The sequence below is a fragment of the Papio anubis genome, chromosome 4 (assembly GCF_008728515.1).
Source record: "Papio anubis isolate 15944 chromosome 4, Panubis1.0, whole genome shotgun sequence".
In the NCBI taxonomy this organism is placed as follows: Eukaryota; Metazoa; Chordata; class Mammalia; order Primates; family Cercopithecidae; genus Papio; species Papio anubis.
Genome location: NC_044979.1, coordinates 41122939 through 41139644, shown reverse-complemented (window position 1 = coordinate 41139644; position 16706 = coordinate 41122939). Strand labels below are relative to the sequence as shown.

The 16706-nt window shown below is 39.4% G+C and overlaps 1 protein-coding gene and 1 non-coding gene across 4 annotated transcripts in view; both read right to left on the bottom strand.

Annotated features, from left to right (window-relative positions):
• Positions 1–16706, bottom strand: part of CTTNBP2 (cortactin binding protein 2) — a 161672-nt gene that overhangs the window by 34276 nt on the left and 110690 nt on the right. For all 3 annotated transcript variants that reach the window (NM_001168715.1, XM_031664841.1, XM_031664840.1), the window contains 5 exon segments: positions 540–639; positions 722–808; positions 11430–11509; positions 12729–12824; positions 15298–15573. In NM_001168715.1, the coding sequence (NP_001162186.1) occupies positions 540–639; positions 722–808; positions 11430–11509; positions 12729–12824; positions 15298–15573 (639 nt within the window).
• LOC116274857 lies at positions 4646–4752 on the bottom strand. Its single transcript, XR_004183611.1, has one exon. It is a non-coding gene; the product is annotated as a U6 spliceosomal RNA (small nuclear RNA).

Sequence of the window (16706 nt, the reverse complement as noted above, 5' to 3'; positions counted from 1 at the left end):
TGTTGTGGAGACTGAATGAGTTAATTAGTGCATGTGATATATTTCACTAAGTGCCGGTCAATGGCATAGCAAGAGTGAGGTAGAGAAAGTGGTTGGCCCCAGGTGCAGTACTAAGGGATGCATTGGTTGTAGAGAATTTATGACTAATCAAATTTACTAAAAAATTGATCTGCTGTGTATCACCACCATGCTCCGGCAATTCTAAACAGCATCAAAGATGTGATACCTAGTCCAGCTAGGGTGAACTGCTCCTACCACCTCCTCCCTTGGTATACCACTAGTGCCAGTAAGACAGTATGTTAGCAACAATTAATGATTCATAACAAAAGATGACAAAAAGAAGAAAAAAATGCAGGATGCTCAACAAATGCAACAATATGCACATGAAGATAATTTGTGCAAGTGTTTATCCCACAGCTGCTGAATAATTAAAGTTATCTTAAATGTATCCCCAAGCAACACAGTGTATTTCCTTGTAATGGCATCATTGAAGAGCACACCTTTAGGTTATCACAGTCAATTTGCTGAAATGTTCTTACCGCTACTGATGAACAGGTCTAGCAGCTGTTCCTTGGAAAAGCCAGCATCTACTTCAGCTCTCACTATTTCACAGGAGAATCCTGCAGCCATTTGTCTGTGCTGTGATAAGAAAATTGGGTGATTAGTTCTACGCACTTGCCAATTTTCAAAGAAAAGGAGATGGTAGACAAGTAACCAATACCTTCAGGCAGAGTGCAAGCTGATGTACTATGTAGTCTTGCAAGCTTCCTTCTGGGCCGTGGAAAATGACATTATGATATTGCTCAACCTATTAACAAACCAAGAAGAGACCTAGGGTGAAGATGCTAAGTTGGGAAGAGAAAAAAAGTGGTACACAAGTGTAGAATTCTTTCTTGATTGTCCTCGTACTTTCAAAAGATTAAAAACAATATTTTAGAGGTTAGTTTTTTTCACTGGACACGTGTACTCTCATTTGAATGTGAAACATGGGCAAAGGGTACTTAGCAAGAGCTGACACTTTATAAAAAAACACATTTTTTTCCCTCTATTTTCTACAGCGAGGGTCAGCAGGGTAGCTGAGAAACACAGTTCCAAGTTCATTTTGTCCCTTCCAGAAATTCTGTAACTTTTCCTATATTATCCTTTGCAGATGTTCTTTATGTGGAATTTTGTCAATGCTTATTTAGCTTTTTAGTGGTTAAAATAGTGCATTTCATTATGGAAATTTTGGTAAATATAAAGAAGAATAAAAAATTACTGAGTGTCAGCACCCACAGTCACCGTAAATATTTTTGTTTCCTTCCAGTTTTTTCTTTGCATAGTGGCTGTGTGTGTGTGTGTGTGTGTTTAAAAGATGGGTATGTGAGTGTAATCTTTTTATAGCTGCTATATATCAGAGAATGTCTTTGTGTTGACTTCTTAGGTAAAAGATGTTTTGATGAGGATAAAACTCAGATCAACTTTATATATTATTCCATTCTGGAATTGAGTGTTTTAAAGAAATCTAGGTAGAGATAGATCACATTTGCTTTGTCAAAAAGAAATTCTCCTGCCTGGATGCTTATGGATTTTTTTTAACCTTTACCCTCGTGTATAAGGATACCTCGCCTGAGAACATGGAGATTCAGCAAGCACTTGGTTGGAAAGACAATTATCATCTACACAGGGCAAAGGCAGCGATGTCTTGAGAAAAATGTGGAGAGGAAAGTCAGCCTCCCACTTCTGTCATTCGAGGGCGGACACCCCTGCCCTCGCCCAGCACACAGGCTTGGGAGAAGCTTTCTTAATGGAAAGCAGGTCTTGCAGCAAGGTCTTGCAGGAAAGGACTTGGACAGGTAAGGCTCCAACCTAACTGATACAACTGATATTGCTCACATGTGAAGACTGAGCCACCCAGACTTAATGGGAGTTTTGAGTTTGTTCTCTCTATAATCTAGAACAGGACAATGTAAGAACGTGTGTGTACATCTCCGAGTTGTCTCTCTCTTGTACTCTGATGAGGTTGTCCCTTTGAGATCACAGGAAAAGGCCCATCCTTTATGGTAGCTGGGATGGACTTCTGTGAAGATAGTAAATATGCTCCAGTCCATCATTACAGGGAGGCAGATTGTGGGATATAAAAGGAAGGCTTGAAGAAAAGTTCTTAGCATAAGAGATGAGGTAACTTTTTCCTTACCCGGGGCCTTTAAGACTTGAGTTTTGGGCCGGGCGTGGTGGCTCATGCCTTTTATCCCAGCACTTTGGGAGGCCAAGGAGGGCAGATCACTTGAGGTCAGGAGTTCGAGACAAGCCTGGCAAATATGGTGAAACCCCATCTCCACTAAAAATACAAAAATTAGCCAGGTGTGGTGGTAGGCGCCTGTAATACCAGCTACTTGGGAGGCTGAGGCAAGAGAATCGCTTGAACCTGGGAGGTAGAGGTTGCAGTGAGCCAAGATCATGCCACTGCACCCCAGCCTGGGCAATAGAGCGAGATTCTGTCTCAAGGAAAAAAAAAAAAAAAAAAAAAAAAAAAGACATGAGGTTTAGCCTGTAAGGAGACTAAGGAAGTTGGTGAGCACTTCTGGGAAGTGGAGGAAAGCCAGGCATGACCACCAGGAGTCAGACCATGCGCTAAGGGGCAGGTGATCCTGTAAGGGTCTCCTTGATGTTGGGCTTGGGACTGGGTTTTAGGCTCTGAAAGACACCATGTCTGGTAGCCTCCAGTAATATTCTCTGAGTTGGAATACTATTCAATGATTAGTATGCCTTCAATAAAAGGCTTACGGTAGAGGTGCAGGCAAGGACCAAACCTGGAGCAGGAACTTCCCTAGAGGCACAGGAAAGAATACCCTAGAAAGTGCTGCTGAGGTTCTGCCTCTAGGCAGTAAGGCAGTGGGGCCACAAGTCTGCAGGGGTACATTATTATTAAATAATAAATAATTATTGAAGAATAATACATTTCCATTTATACTTATGAGATGGGGAAGCCTGGGCGATATACAGATTGTACCTGTCATTAAAAAATATTGCCCAGATATGTCTAGTTATAGCCTCTTTCTCCCAATCTTAAATGGAACATGGTAAGTCCTTTTGATATGCATAGTCAGAACTTTTTTGGATTAGGAAATTTTTCCCCAATTTTTTGGTAATTTCTCCTCTTCTAGTTCTCTTTATAATGAACACCTATAATGCTTAAGTTCTCTGTTTTCCGTGAGTATGTCATCTCACCTCACTGCTATAGCTCTGTCCTCTTTGCATTGAGAGCTCCTCAAGTTAGTCTTGCACAACACACAAAAGAATATTCACGATCTCACTTCTGTTCTCTACAGTCAAATGCAACTTTATGCCATTGCATTTTCAGTTGTTCTTATAGTTCCTTACCTCATCCATCTCCTAAACTTTTCCTTGTAATCTAAGCCCAGACTCTACTATGACTTTCTTGCTCTGCTTTCATAGTCTACCACCTTGCATTCTGTAGACAAAGAACATAATTTTCCCAACTTTTTCTGTTTTTCCTAGTTGCTGTGGTCAAAATGTTTGTGTTGCTTCCCCTGGCTTCAATTCATATGTTGAAATTCTAACCCCCAAGGTGATCATATTAGGAGTTGGGGTTGTGAGGAGGGATTAGTGCCCTTATAAATGAGGCTAAGGGGAACCCCTTGCCCCTTCCACCACTTGAGGATTGAGTGAGAAGGTGCCATCTATGAACTAGGAAACAGGCCCTCACCAGACACTGAATCTGCTGGCACCCTGATCTTGAACTTTCCATACCCTGGACTGTGAGAAATACATTTCTGTTGTTTATAAGCCACCCAGTCTATGATACTTTGTTTCAGCAGCCTGAATGGACTAAGACACTAGCAAATAATTTTAAGGGTGTGTTCTTCCCTGAGTTTGCAGACTGAAAACTGATCTGCAGTATTCTTCCATAGGTATACAGTTATTTTGTTATTATTTGTTTATGTGCTATGAAACCAGAGGAAGAATTTTGCAGGAAAGCAGGATGTGTAGACCACCACTGGCTTCACTCACTGTCCACAAATTGGGTGGCTGAATCTCCTTCTTGGGTCAGTGGGTGGATGAAAACTTGGTGTCTGCAATTGCTGGTTAAACTCCTGGGTCTAGCAACGGCTGCAGTGGAATGAACTCCTGCTGTCCAACACAGCAGATAATGCATGAGGATAAACCACAGTCCCAGGAAGCGCGGCAGCCCAGCAGCTCCTGTCTCCATCCCTGCTGAGTGCTTATGGAGAATCCACCTCCTAGGATGTAGCATAGTTTCACTAATCCCCACCAACTTTTTGTCCAGGTATTTCTAGGACCCGCAGTCTTCAGACGGATGTGGAAAGGCCTCCTGGGAATGGAGGAGAATATCATAGTGCTGCAAAAAGCAGAGACTATGCAGTAAGGGATAAATGCCCAATTTTCTAACTGGTATAAATCTTTTTTTTTTTTTTTTTTTTTAATCACCAGGAAGATGGTAGGGGAAGGATGATAATGATTTCCTGCCTAATTTCAGGTAGGCCTCACATAAGTGGGCCTAATACTCTATTACTCTTAACGAGAGTAGCAAATGCTTCCAGATTCTTGCTGAAGAGAGACCTCAGTTCTATTTTTCTGTGACTGTGAGGTTTTGCCAATTTTCTTTTTTTTTTTTTTTTTTTTTTATATGGAACGCTTCACGAATTTGCGTGTCATCCTTGCGCAGGGGCCATGCTAATCTTCTCTGTATCGTTCCAATTTTAGTATATGTGCTGCCGAAGCGAGCACGAGGTTTTGCCAATTTTCAAAAGTACTTTAGTGGGAAATTGTGTATTAGGTACACAATTTGCTAGCCAGGTGCAATTTTAAACCAGAGCTCTTGAGCTTTCTAAATTAATCCCAAATTGCTATGATTTATTGGGTAGAATTTTTTTTCACAAGTCATGGATTGTTTCACACCAGTGACTCAGGATACCGAGTTTTAAGATTTACTGAAAATAAACAGGCTAAAGATTTTCAAGATTTACCCCTGAGATTTTTCAGCTAGCGTGGCTATTTAATCTTGTCTCACTTCTGAAAACAAGAGTGCTCTATTCATTATGGCCACCCTGTCAAACTGCCTGTACTTTCTTAAGATTGATTTTGGAATCAAATAACATAAAGAGACCCAGTTTCATAAAGGAGCTGTCTTTAGTTTCAACACTTCATTTGTTCTCAGACTGTAGGTTTTTAGGAAACATATGCAGGAAACATTCAATTTCAAATTTCATTGAAAAGGCCATTCACCAGAAGTAAGCCCTTTGTATTTACATAGTCTAAAGTCCTTCACCGGATAAAGTAGAAATATAAATAAATAAGTGAATTAGGTAGGTAAAGAGAAAAACAAATGGATATACTTCCAGATCATTCATACATTTTCATGCACGCATTTCATTAGTAGGTTTCTCTTCATTTCAGGTATTACCAATTTTTTGTAAATGGTATTCTGTTATCTCATCAAATGATATAGTCGCGTTGGTTACCATTTAAATTCTGAACAACAACAAAAATAGCTCAATTACTGGGAACTTGTTGCTCTATCAGAACCGGGGCGAACATGCAAAGCTTTGCTAAGACATTACATATTGTTTTGAAGTTATATTATATTTCTCCAAATATCAAAATCTTGGGCATAATGAATATATATACTCCATTCTTCCAGCAGAGGGCTCTAAAGATAGATACACAGGCAGAGTTTTTGGGGAAAGAGGGGTATAAATATTCTAATTGTATTGAAAGGAGATCTGTTCTTTGAACAAGATCAAACAAAACTTTTAAAATTACAGTCTTAATTGTAGTTATCAGAATTATACCCTAAGTGCACATTTATAGTGTGACATTTCTGCTTATTGGTAAAGGGACACTGGCCTCATTATCACAATTGGTACCAATCCCTTTTATTCTTGTGTCTTCACAGACTATTCAGGAAGCTCATCACATGTCAATTAGTGCTTTGTGAGCCAAACAGATTCTGGATTAAATGGAAACAAGTGACCTCAACAATAGACCATGCATCTCTATTTTTTTCCCTCCACAATGATTTCCTGCAGAATGGGGTTTACCAGAAGAGCTGTGATCTCCACTACTGTTGATGTGGCACCTGTAATGTGTTTGCAGAGCTGTGGCATTTTAAAGCAATAAATCCTAAGTTTTGTTTGGAGTTTCACTTGTCATACATAGTCCGAGGAAAAGCAGCTTCTGTCCAGAGACAGTTCTAGGCCAGCTTGTGCTGACTAAACAGAAAAGAAAAATAAAAGGGCACTATAGAGCCAATAAAATTGGGATTGTTAAAATCACATGCTCTATAGCTACAAATTTCATTCTACCCACATCTGACACCTGATTTTACATAACTAATTTACTTGTGACTTTAGAGCCACTGATGACACAATTACGGTCTACTCATTAACATAAAATTTCCTCAAACAATATTGGTACATCCAGCATTTGGAATACAAAAAACTGGAATTCTTCATGGTAGAGAGCATTTTAATCATTTGCTGAAGTCCCTTTTAAAGAATAGGTATAAGAGTAATAGGAATCTAAGAGAAATTACAGTTCACATACATAGCAGACTTGGTTACTAACTTCAAATATAAGACAGGTCCCCATTTATCCATACAGACATAATAATTTGGGTATTACAGCTATTTCAAAAACATAAAACCATAAGATGGAACTTTTAGACATAACTGCTCCCTTGTCAGCCAGCTCTGGAATTCATGAAGTTTTTCTGCTTTAGACCTTTTCTGGGCTGACACTTACTGCCCAGGATCCTCTTCCACTATTGCCATGGAAGCCAAATGTTCCACTGGTGGCAGAGCCACCTCTTCCTCATATCACGCAACCAGCTGCTTCCCACTTTCACTAGGACCTCACCCAGGCTTGCTCCTCCCTTCCCTGAGAAAGATCAGGCTAGAGCTGGCCCTCTGCTACCAGGGTTGTGGGATGTCTTAGACACATAACCATCACTTACAACCTTATTTTTATGGGAAAGTAGCGAATTTATTTTGGGAATGGATGGAGAATAACTAGGCTCTCCTAGTGATGATTCTCAATGACTGGCACGGCACATTTTGGAGTGAATGAAAAACAGGTAGAAGAATCTGTCAAGGATCCCATCCAGGACATTCAGAGTCTTAATTTTAAAGGCGCACTCAGATCAAGATGATGGAACTCCAGCATTTTTTCTAATGTAATAATTATTCATAGTCACTGAATTATTATAATATGAGGTTTCAAATAACCTAACAAAAAATTGCAACTGGTTAAGAGAAATGTTTAAGTTAATGCAAAAAATTCAACAATTACAATAAATTACTAGTGATTCAAAACTCAATTGGGTTGAATATTTCCTCTATTAAATCAAGGGTGGAGATTTAAAATGTACTTGTATTATTTTTAACAATAAAAGTATTTAAAAATAACATCGTTTTAAAAAACAGAAACAGAAACAGAATCCTGATCTAAAGTCTTCACTACATGTGGTTTTCTGCATAAGGGTTTTAACACATGCATTTTAGATATTTGCATAAATAGTAATGACTGGTACTGCAATGCTTAATCAACAGGCTAATAACCTAGGCTAATAAACTATGATTACATGCATGAGCAGGCAGAAAGGCTAGTTTCAACTCCGTGGGTCTCACCATTTAATTGCTGGAGACGTTGGGTAAATTACTTTGAGTCTTTGTTTATTTACCTGTAAAATGTAACTTGTATGGGGTATCTATCTCACAGAAAGATTAAATGAGATTATCCATATATTTAGAACAGAGGTTGGTGTATAATAAATGCTCAATAAAAAGTTAACTATTCAAAAGCAACTATCATCAGAGTGAACAGACAACCTACAGGACGGGATAACATTTTTGCAATCTATCCATCTGACAAAGGTCTCATATCCAGAGTCTACAAGGAACTTAAACAAATTTACAAGAAAACAAACAAACCCATTAAAAAGTGGGCAAAGGACATGAATAGACAATTCTCAAAAGGACATTCATGTGGCCAACAAACACATGAAAAAAAGCTCAACATCACTGATCATTAGAGAAATGCAAATCAAAACCACAATGAGATACCATCTCACGCCAGTCACAGGGGTGATTATTAAAAAGTCCAGAGGCAACAGATGCTGGCAAGCTTGTGGAAAAAAAGGAACACTTTTACACTGTAGGTGGAAGTGTAAATTAGTCCAATCACTGTGGGAGAGTGTCGCAAATCGTCGTTTATTTTTAGAGGCAGAAATATCATTTGACCCAGCAATCCCATTACTGGGTATACACCCAAAGGAATATAAATCATTCTATTATAAAGATACATGCATACGTATGTTCGCTGCAGGACTATGGATAATAGCAAAGGCATGGAATCAATCTAAATGCCCATCAATGATAGACTGGATAAAGAAAATGTGGTACATACACACCAAGGAATACTAAGCAACGACAGAAAGGAATGAGATTATGTTCTTTGCAGGGACATGAATGGAGCTGGAAGCCATAATCCTCTGCAAACTAATGCAGCAACAGAAAACCAAACACTCCATGTTCTCACTTACAAGTGGGAGCTGAATGATGAGAACACATGAACACATGGTGGAGTGGGAGGAACAACACACACTGGGGCCTGTCACAGTGGGGGTTGCGGGGAGGGAGAGCATCAGGAAGAATCGCTAATTGATGCTGGGCTTAATACCTAGGTGATAGGATGATCTGTGTAGCAAATCACCATCACACATGTTTATTTAATAAACCTGCACAAGTACCCCGGAACATAAGATAAAAGTTGAAGGTAAACAAAGTCAACTATTACTACATTTGTATATCTACTGTACAGATTTCCAACAATTCAACACACATCAATGTGCCTGTAGTTATTTGTGGAACTGGGAAGCTATGCCATTCTCTGGCTCAAATTTCCCCAGTGGCTTCCTATCCACTTGGAGTAAAATTAAAATTTTTTGCCATATTCCTGCATGATCTAGTTTCTGATCATTTCCCAGACTTCACTGTCAACCTAGATACATTTGTATCTGTGGTTCCCTGTACCTCAAACACCCTCCACAAGGTGACTCCCTTCTCTTCATTTGTTTTTCAGTCCAAACGTCACTATAGTAAGATCTTTCCTGATAACTCCATCTAAAAATAGTGCTTTCTGCCTCCGCTTCCACCCACTCTTTATCTCCTTGTCTGCTTTATTTTACCTCACACTTGTGTTAGTGCTGGTCATCACATTACATATGCATTTATTCATTTGATTTTTTAAAAATCTGCCTTCCTTACCACTAGAAGGCAAACTCTATAAGGCCAGGGCTCTATCCTCAGTTTCTAAAGCATTACCTGCATTTAAGAGGCTCTCAATAAACAGCTGTGAAACAACTGAAATAACAGGACACAAAAATGCATAACACAGGGCCTATGCTCTTAAGGGGCTTATAATTGTTTATGGAAGAGAAAACATTCACAACCACTATGATATACTGTTGTCTCAGTCACTTTAAATTTTGCAGTGACTGCTGAAATAAGTGATACATTTTTATTGTATTCATTCAAGAGTTAATCGTTGGATTAAAAAAAGCCTTTTATGTACACTCACTGAATTCAGAATAGAATTAACAGGGTTTGGTCTCTGATTTGCTGTTAACTGGTAGTAAAACTATGTCTTATGTATAAGGGGGCACACATATAAGTGTACTTGGAATATTTTACATATAATGTGACTAGCAGACATTTCATTTTCCAGATTTGCTAGTCAATGCTAATTTGCAGTTATGTTTTATCATCTTAATGGATGAAGGAAAAGCCCTGGGTCAGAACCTTGCCTTGTATGGAGAAGCTGAGAATGGGGTAGGGGAGAGGAGGGAGTGGTTCTACCAGCTGATTCTACTGAGAGCCTGAGGCTAACATTCCTGAAAACCAGTTGATCACACCCTTCCACCTTCATGTAAGCCAACTAATGATATAGATCTCCTTCCTATCACAGGCATACTTTGATGCTTTTAGGAAGGGGGACAAAGAGTAAAGCAAAGAAGTCAAAGTATCGGATTCAGGAGAATCCACCTTTTCTACATTGTGAGGCTTTGAATGTTTCTCTGCTACTGGGGCTGCTGGTACAGCCACAGTTAATCCTAACTTTGAGCCTGGCTAGATGATCAATGGAATGGTTTTGAATACTTCTTTTCATAAGGAGTGAAAACAAAGGCATCAATTCACAGTCTACGGAAACAACTTTTGTCAAGGGTCATAATTTCAACTCATTTATTTAAAAAGGTCATCTAAATTAAGGCAGCAAGCAAAATTATTTTTTGATGTTTTATACCGGTAGTATTAGTTTTAGATAGATCTCATACACATCAGAGACTTGCACTATTCTGGCTTCATCACTTATTAGATGCATGACTTTGAGCATTTTACCTCTCTCTGTTCAGTTTCCCCATGTATAAAATGGATGAAATCATCTCATAGGGATGTTTTGAAGAATAAATAAAATAAATCATAACAGCACTTGGCATATTGCATGGCATGTAATAAGTATGTAATGAATGCAAAGCATTACATTTATCCATTTTACATTTATAATTTGCTACTTTCTTTTGATGATCATATTCTACTTCCTCCTTTTAGTAACAGACCACCTGGTTTTAGGTGAGTGCACGATTGCCCAGCAAAAGGTTCCACTTCCCAGCTAGGCAGCGACAGGTGTCTTAAGTTCTGTTGAATGGGATGTGGGCAGGAATGACACGTGCAATTCCCCTGAAACGAAAGGCTTGCCCTCCAGGCTGTCTCTTTCCAGCTAGGAAGTGGGAGTGGGAGTGGTGACTACCTTTGACCCAGCAACACAAACAACATTCCAGGGAAGAGTGGAGCAGGGAGAAAGGGTGCTGAGATCCTGGGGAGGTCACCCTGCCACTTCTCCCTCCCCAGGCCTCTCACCTGCTGAGACTTACATGTTTGAGAAAAATAAACTTCTATCCCGTTTAAGCTGTAATTATTTGGTTTCTGTTAAAGTGGCCAAATTAACGTTCTCACTAATGCTAGCATCTTTACTCAATTTTAAGTCATAAAAGTTTATAGTAAGACATCTTAATATTTGTGGTCATTCCCTTCCATGCTGATCATCATTTACTTGACATCAAGTCCTTGTTAAAGGAAGACAACCTGCTCCTGCCCAAATTATAACACTTCACAGGTCACAGGTGGCCTCTGGATCCAGGCAATAGATACCCGGATGACAGCGACAGACATCCAGACTATGTAATTGGCAGGCTGACAGGGAGGGGGCTGGTGGGGAAGGCAATGGTGTCAGAGCACAGGGCGGGTTTGGAGGGCTTGCACGCCTCCTTTAAACATCAAAATGGGCCACCCAGTTTTCCAGTGGCAGGGATGGGAAACACAGGCCTCCACTCAGCAGTGTGCACCTACCAGCCTGAGGTAGTTCTGCATCATCTGGAGAGGGATCATGGAGGCATAAGTCACACTACTGAGGCAGCCTTCTTGAGGACCTGTAGGAAAGGACAGACAAAGAAGAAAAATGGGCACTCCTTTATTAAATATAAATGATCAAAATACAACAGAATCTATCATAAAAGAGAAGTGTGTTTTTTGACTTATGTAGGCAGAGCTGACATTTGGCCAGGAGGCACCAATGTGCCTTTCTGTTGTGAAAATATTGTCACACTTTGTTCTGGCTGATAAACTGCCACTGCTCCTGACCTCCCGAGAGCTCCCAGCTGCTCCTTCCCCCACCCCCTGGGATGCCCGCCTACCTCCCAGCAACCACAGCCTGGGCCTCCAGATCCCAGTCCCAACGCTGTGCCCAGTATCTGCTGATTGCTGGGCTCAATGTTTTACAGTTCATAAGTAAAAGTTATCATAGATCATTGCAATCTCAGAAAGCTTTGGCCTTGGCCTGCATTAGGTCGACTGGCGATACTCCGCCACCCCTCCCCCCAAGTTCTGCCATTCTCTCAATACATTGTTTGGGCCTAAAGCAATTTTCTGGGGTGGCCTTACACTTTTCTTTAAACTTCAATAAGTCCAGTTCAAGTAATAAAATAAATATTTATTAAGATTGAATTTTCAGACTCCATTCCCAAGTATGGGAAATACATGATGAACTCCATAGCTGTTTAGCATCAAGGGCTGAGAAATTGAGTATTCCTATATCACGTAGCAGTAGCATGACCTTAGGCAAGGATATCAATCTCTCAGAGCCTCCATTTCCTTGGATATAAAATAGGGATAAGCAGAAATGCGTACCTCATTGGGTTATGAGAATTAAATGATTTGATACTTATGCTATAAACAACAGGGTCTAGTACATAGTAGGTGCCCACTAAACATTAGCCTGTACCAGTTTAATAATCATATTAAGCATTATTAGGCACAATAAAAAAAGACATTTCTCTTTTAACACAGTCTCTGTCACTCTCTTATCAGCATGCCAGTTTGGCCTCTGGTTTATTTCCAATGAGTGATGCAATCAGAATGACAGGAATCAATGATCCAGACAGACATCACCATGGGTGTCAAGAACATAGCTTTTGAATTTTCCTCCCCTTAATCAAACATTTCAAAAAACATCTAATTACCTAGTGGTGGAAGTCACATGTGCGTGGCTAGAAGACATGGGATGAAACTTGAAGATTTAAGAACTGGTGTTCTGAGGCAGCCATGAAGCAAACACTCTTTAAACGTTACCTTAGTTAGGGACATCCTTACCTGACAAAAGCACAGTGATGTGCTCTGCCTTATTCTTCCTCATAAAGTCCCACGGGGACTGCGTGAAGCTCTGACCCACTGACCATGGCACATTTCCTAGTTCCAAAAAATGAAATAAAATGTCAAGGGCAGCTTATGAGTGATTTTTCTCACAAGGGTAAAACGTATGCTCTCCTCTGTGAGAACCCGAAGGAATCCAGAGCTTACACTGTCAAAGGCACATACGGAACACATACAGGGCCACACAAGGGGTTAGCTCCCTAATGAAATTCTTGTTGAAGATTGAAAGGAAGGCTTTCAACCTACAGACTTCTCCAAAGCAGCCCATAGGAGGGATTCAGGGAGAGATCTAGAAAGCAAATATATCCACTCAAATATTTCCAGGGTTAAGCTCTTAAGAATAAAGCTGACCATAATCTAAAACTGTTTCAGGGTTCTTCCAATGCTTGTTTCTCAAAGCTTAAGCACTTTGGGTGAGATATCAGATCATTTATGATCTGGTCCCTGATCCCCTTTCCAGCAAATTTTTAGATTCCAGAAAAAAAAAAAAGTAGATAATTTCAGGTGCTCAGAATAAGGCAGGTCCTCTCCCATTGCGGGCCCTCTGCTCACTCTTGTTCTGAAAGGGTGCCACTCCATAGGTATCTTCCCTAGGGGGTGATTGGTAATACGTATTTGTTTTCTTCTCTAACTTCCACAGATGAATTCCTAAATATCTATTCTCAGCATGCCTCCAATATACATGCACACCCACCTGTAATTCTGCTTATCTGCTGACCTGAAGTTTCTTTCATGTAGCTTAGGGTATGAATCCAGCAAACTCACTTACATACACACAATAATAACACTAATAATTACCAGTTATGAAGTGGTTACAGCAAGGCACTAAATTAAGCCCTTTATCCACAGAACTCAATGATTTTTGGATGTGAAGTGTTACCAGGGTGCTCGATACCTCTGAGACAAGCACGAACACTGCAATAATCAAGCCTTAGCATGCACTGTTCACAGAAGTAAACTTATCTGCTGGCAGTGAATATCCATCTGCCTTTGTCAGTTTCCACATTAGCTGAACAAAGGCTGATGGAGGGCCATTTCCTTCAATACACAGTTGACTGACTTTGTTTATCAGACCCTGGGCCAGAACCATATTTTGAGTAATACTTCATGTGTGGACAAAATGTGTTCCTAAGAACTGAATCATCTCTTAATGCAATTTTAAGTACATTATAACAATTCTATAATTTTTTTTTTTTTTTAAAGAGACAGGGTCTCACTTTGTGGCTCAGGCTGGAGTGCAGTGGCTGCATGATAGCTCACTGCTGCCTCAAACTCCTGGGCTCAAGGGATCTTCCCACCTTAGTCTCCGAGTAGCTGGGACTACAGGTGCATGTGACCGCACCAAGCTAATTAAAAAAAATTGTTTTGTAAATATGAGGTCTCACTATGTTGCCCATGCTGGTCTTGAACCCTTGGGCTCAAGTGATCCTTCTGCCTCATCCTCCCAAAGCACTGGGATTACAGGTATAAGCCACCATGCCTAGTCAATAATAGTAATTTTAATGATCATACCAAAGATCCATAAAATCAAGTTGTCATGAATACTCTTCTCTAAAAACTAGTAACATGTTTTGAAAGTAAATAAACATATATGGGTAAACAGAATAAAACACTTTCTGATATAATAATCTGACAGATAAATAGCAACGGTAAAACGCCCACCTTTCCCTCAACCTTGGACCATTCTTTTCCAGTATGGTGCTGTTGAAAGTACACAAGCTTTTCTATCAGACAGAATATGATTTGAATCCTGTCTGCTTTGCTCACTGGTTCTGTGCCCTCAAGCAAGTCATCTTGTACAGAGTTATCAGTAAAATGACACCATTGAAAGGACCATTTATAAAGCACCCAACACAGTCCTTGCAAAGGAGCAGGTTTCCCATAGATGGTAGTTCTCCTGGACCAAGAAGAAAGGAACTAATCAGGGACAACTAATATTTACAGAGAACTTACTATGCTCAGCAGAAAGCAAATCTCCTAATTTCTTTGGAATTTGTTTTGTGCTGTCTATCAAATTGAAATAACCAGTTATCACCCTGATTCATCCCATGTGGAAGCAATGAATATATCTTTATTAAAGTGCTTCTTTCAAGTCTAGACTTCATCAGAAAACCTGTCCTGGAGGTAAGGTACTAATGCACTATAGTGCTCCTGGGTCAACCCGAGAACAAATTTTGAGCTGTGTTCATTACTTGTGCAAAAGCAAGCAGCTGTGGGGTGTTCAGTTTCTTGCATTTATCTAGAATAGCAAGTGCAATCACAAAGCCTCATCAAGGGCTTTCATGTTTTTTACTCTTTCAGTATTATTTGAGGTATAAAAGCATTTTTATATTAACAGGCAACATTACATAATGGCTACATTGTGAATACTCAAGTTTTTCATCACTGGCAGCTGCCACAATAAGCTTTGAATGTGCTTAATCAATGAACTAAGAATCAGGTTATGAAACCCATAAACATAAATAAACCCAGAAATTTCACTTTCTCTTCGTCATAAGACTGCTGATACCTAGTGTGATGGATCGTATGCTTGTTGCACTGAGGCCGATGTTGGAATTGGTGGTGTTATTGCAAGTCACGTCTTCCAGACTCCACCATCCATCAGAAGAGATTGCTTGGAAATGATTTGTCAGAGCTTGACTCACTGCTTTTGAAAAATCATCCCATGATGTCTGTTTGCGGATATTTAAAGCACATATTGTGTTTTCGCATTCCAAGTCATCAGAACCATAGTTGCTTGGTTCAATCTCACCCACTGAAATCCTTAAGGGTATTTTAAGAGCATCTGGTAGAAGAGTAAAAGAATTAGGAGTTAAAAAAATCCGGACAGAAAAAAAATGCAAAACTATTATATAAAATAAGCAGATACAAACATTTAAAAATACAAACCAAAGGATAGCTATTTTACTCCATTAAATAACATTATATTGAACGTTCTTACACCAGAGTAAACTTTTGTCTTCCAATCTCTTCAGTTTCTTTGGAAGCATGCTGCATGAACTGTCTCTTTCCTTGCATCTTTGGCTTTTTCTATTTCATTAACTCTTTCCCATCAGCAAGATTGTCAAGGTTTTAAAAAAATATCTGAAATAACTATAACCCTCCCTTGACCCTGAGTTCTCTATATTCTCCTTTCCTTCTTAGATAATGTCATGGATGAGGCAGGCTATAGTTGGACAGGTTGGGATGCTTAGGATAGTAACTGAGAACCTTGGGTTGAGCCCCAGGGTCAGCGTCAGCCTCCTATAGTTGGGTATTCTTGTAAATTGCCTTGATCTCTCTGTACCCCAATTTTTTCCATAAAATGGAGGGAATGTACATTGAGTTGGTATGAAGAATAAATGAATTTACTTTTGTAATAGATTTTATATATTCTTATATGGTAAATACCAGTAAGTATTTGATAAATGGTTAACAGGGTAGTACGAATGAACTTCTGAAAAGCTCTTTTCGATTTCTCTGACTGAGGCTCCAGCGCAGTGGGTAGCACCCCCATGTACTTCTGTTCTCATGGCTGAATTGTATACTGAGTTACGTGTGTTTGTTTCCAAATGTTCTATATTCACTGAACTGATGACTACAGTTAGTGAATTAAATATTCCATAAATTGATGAAATATGAGTTACCGTTCCTGTGAAAACTAAGTTGAATTCTTTAGAGACAGTTTAGGAACTGCTAAAAAATGTTATCTAATGAGGTATAAATGGGACAACTATATGAAATGAGAAAGGGTTTAATAATCTCTGGACAGATATCAGCTTTAGTTTGCTTCATAAATGTGTTTAAGCAGTCAAACACTAGAAATCATAGACGATGAATTAAAGGTATGTTTTTTTAAACAAGAGTATGTGAAATTTTAATTAGTAGAACCCACACTAAAGACTTCTATCTAAACGTTGGTTAAAAAAATTACTTTGT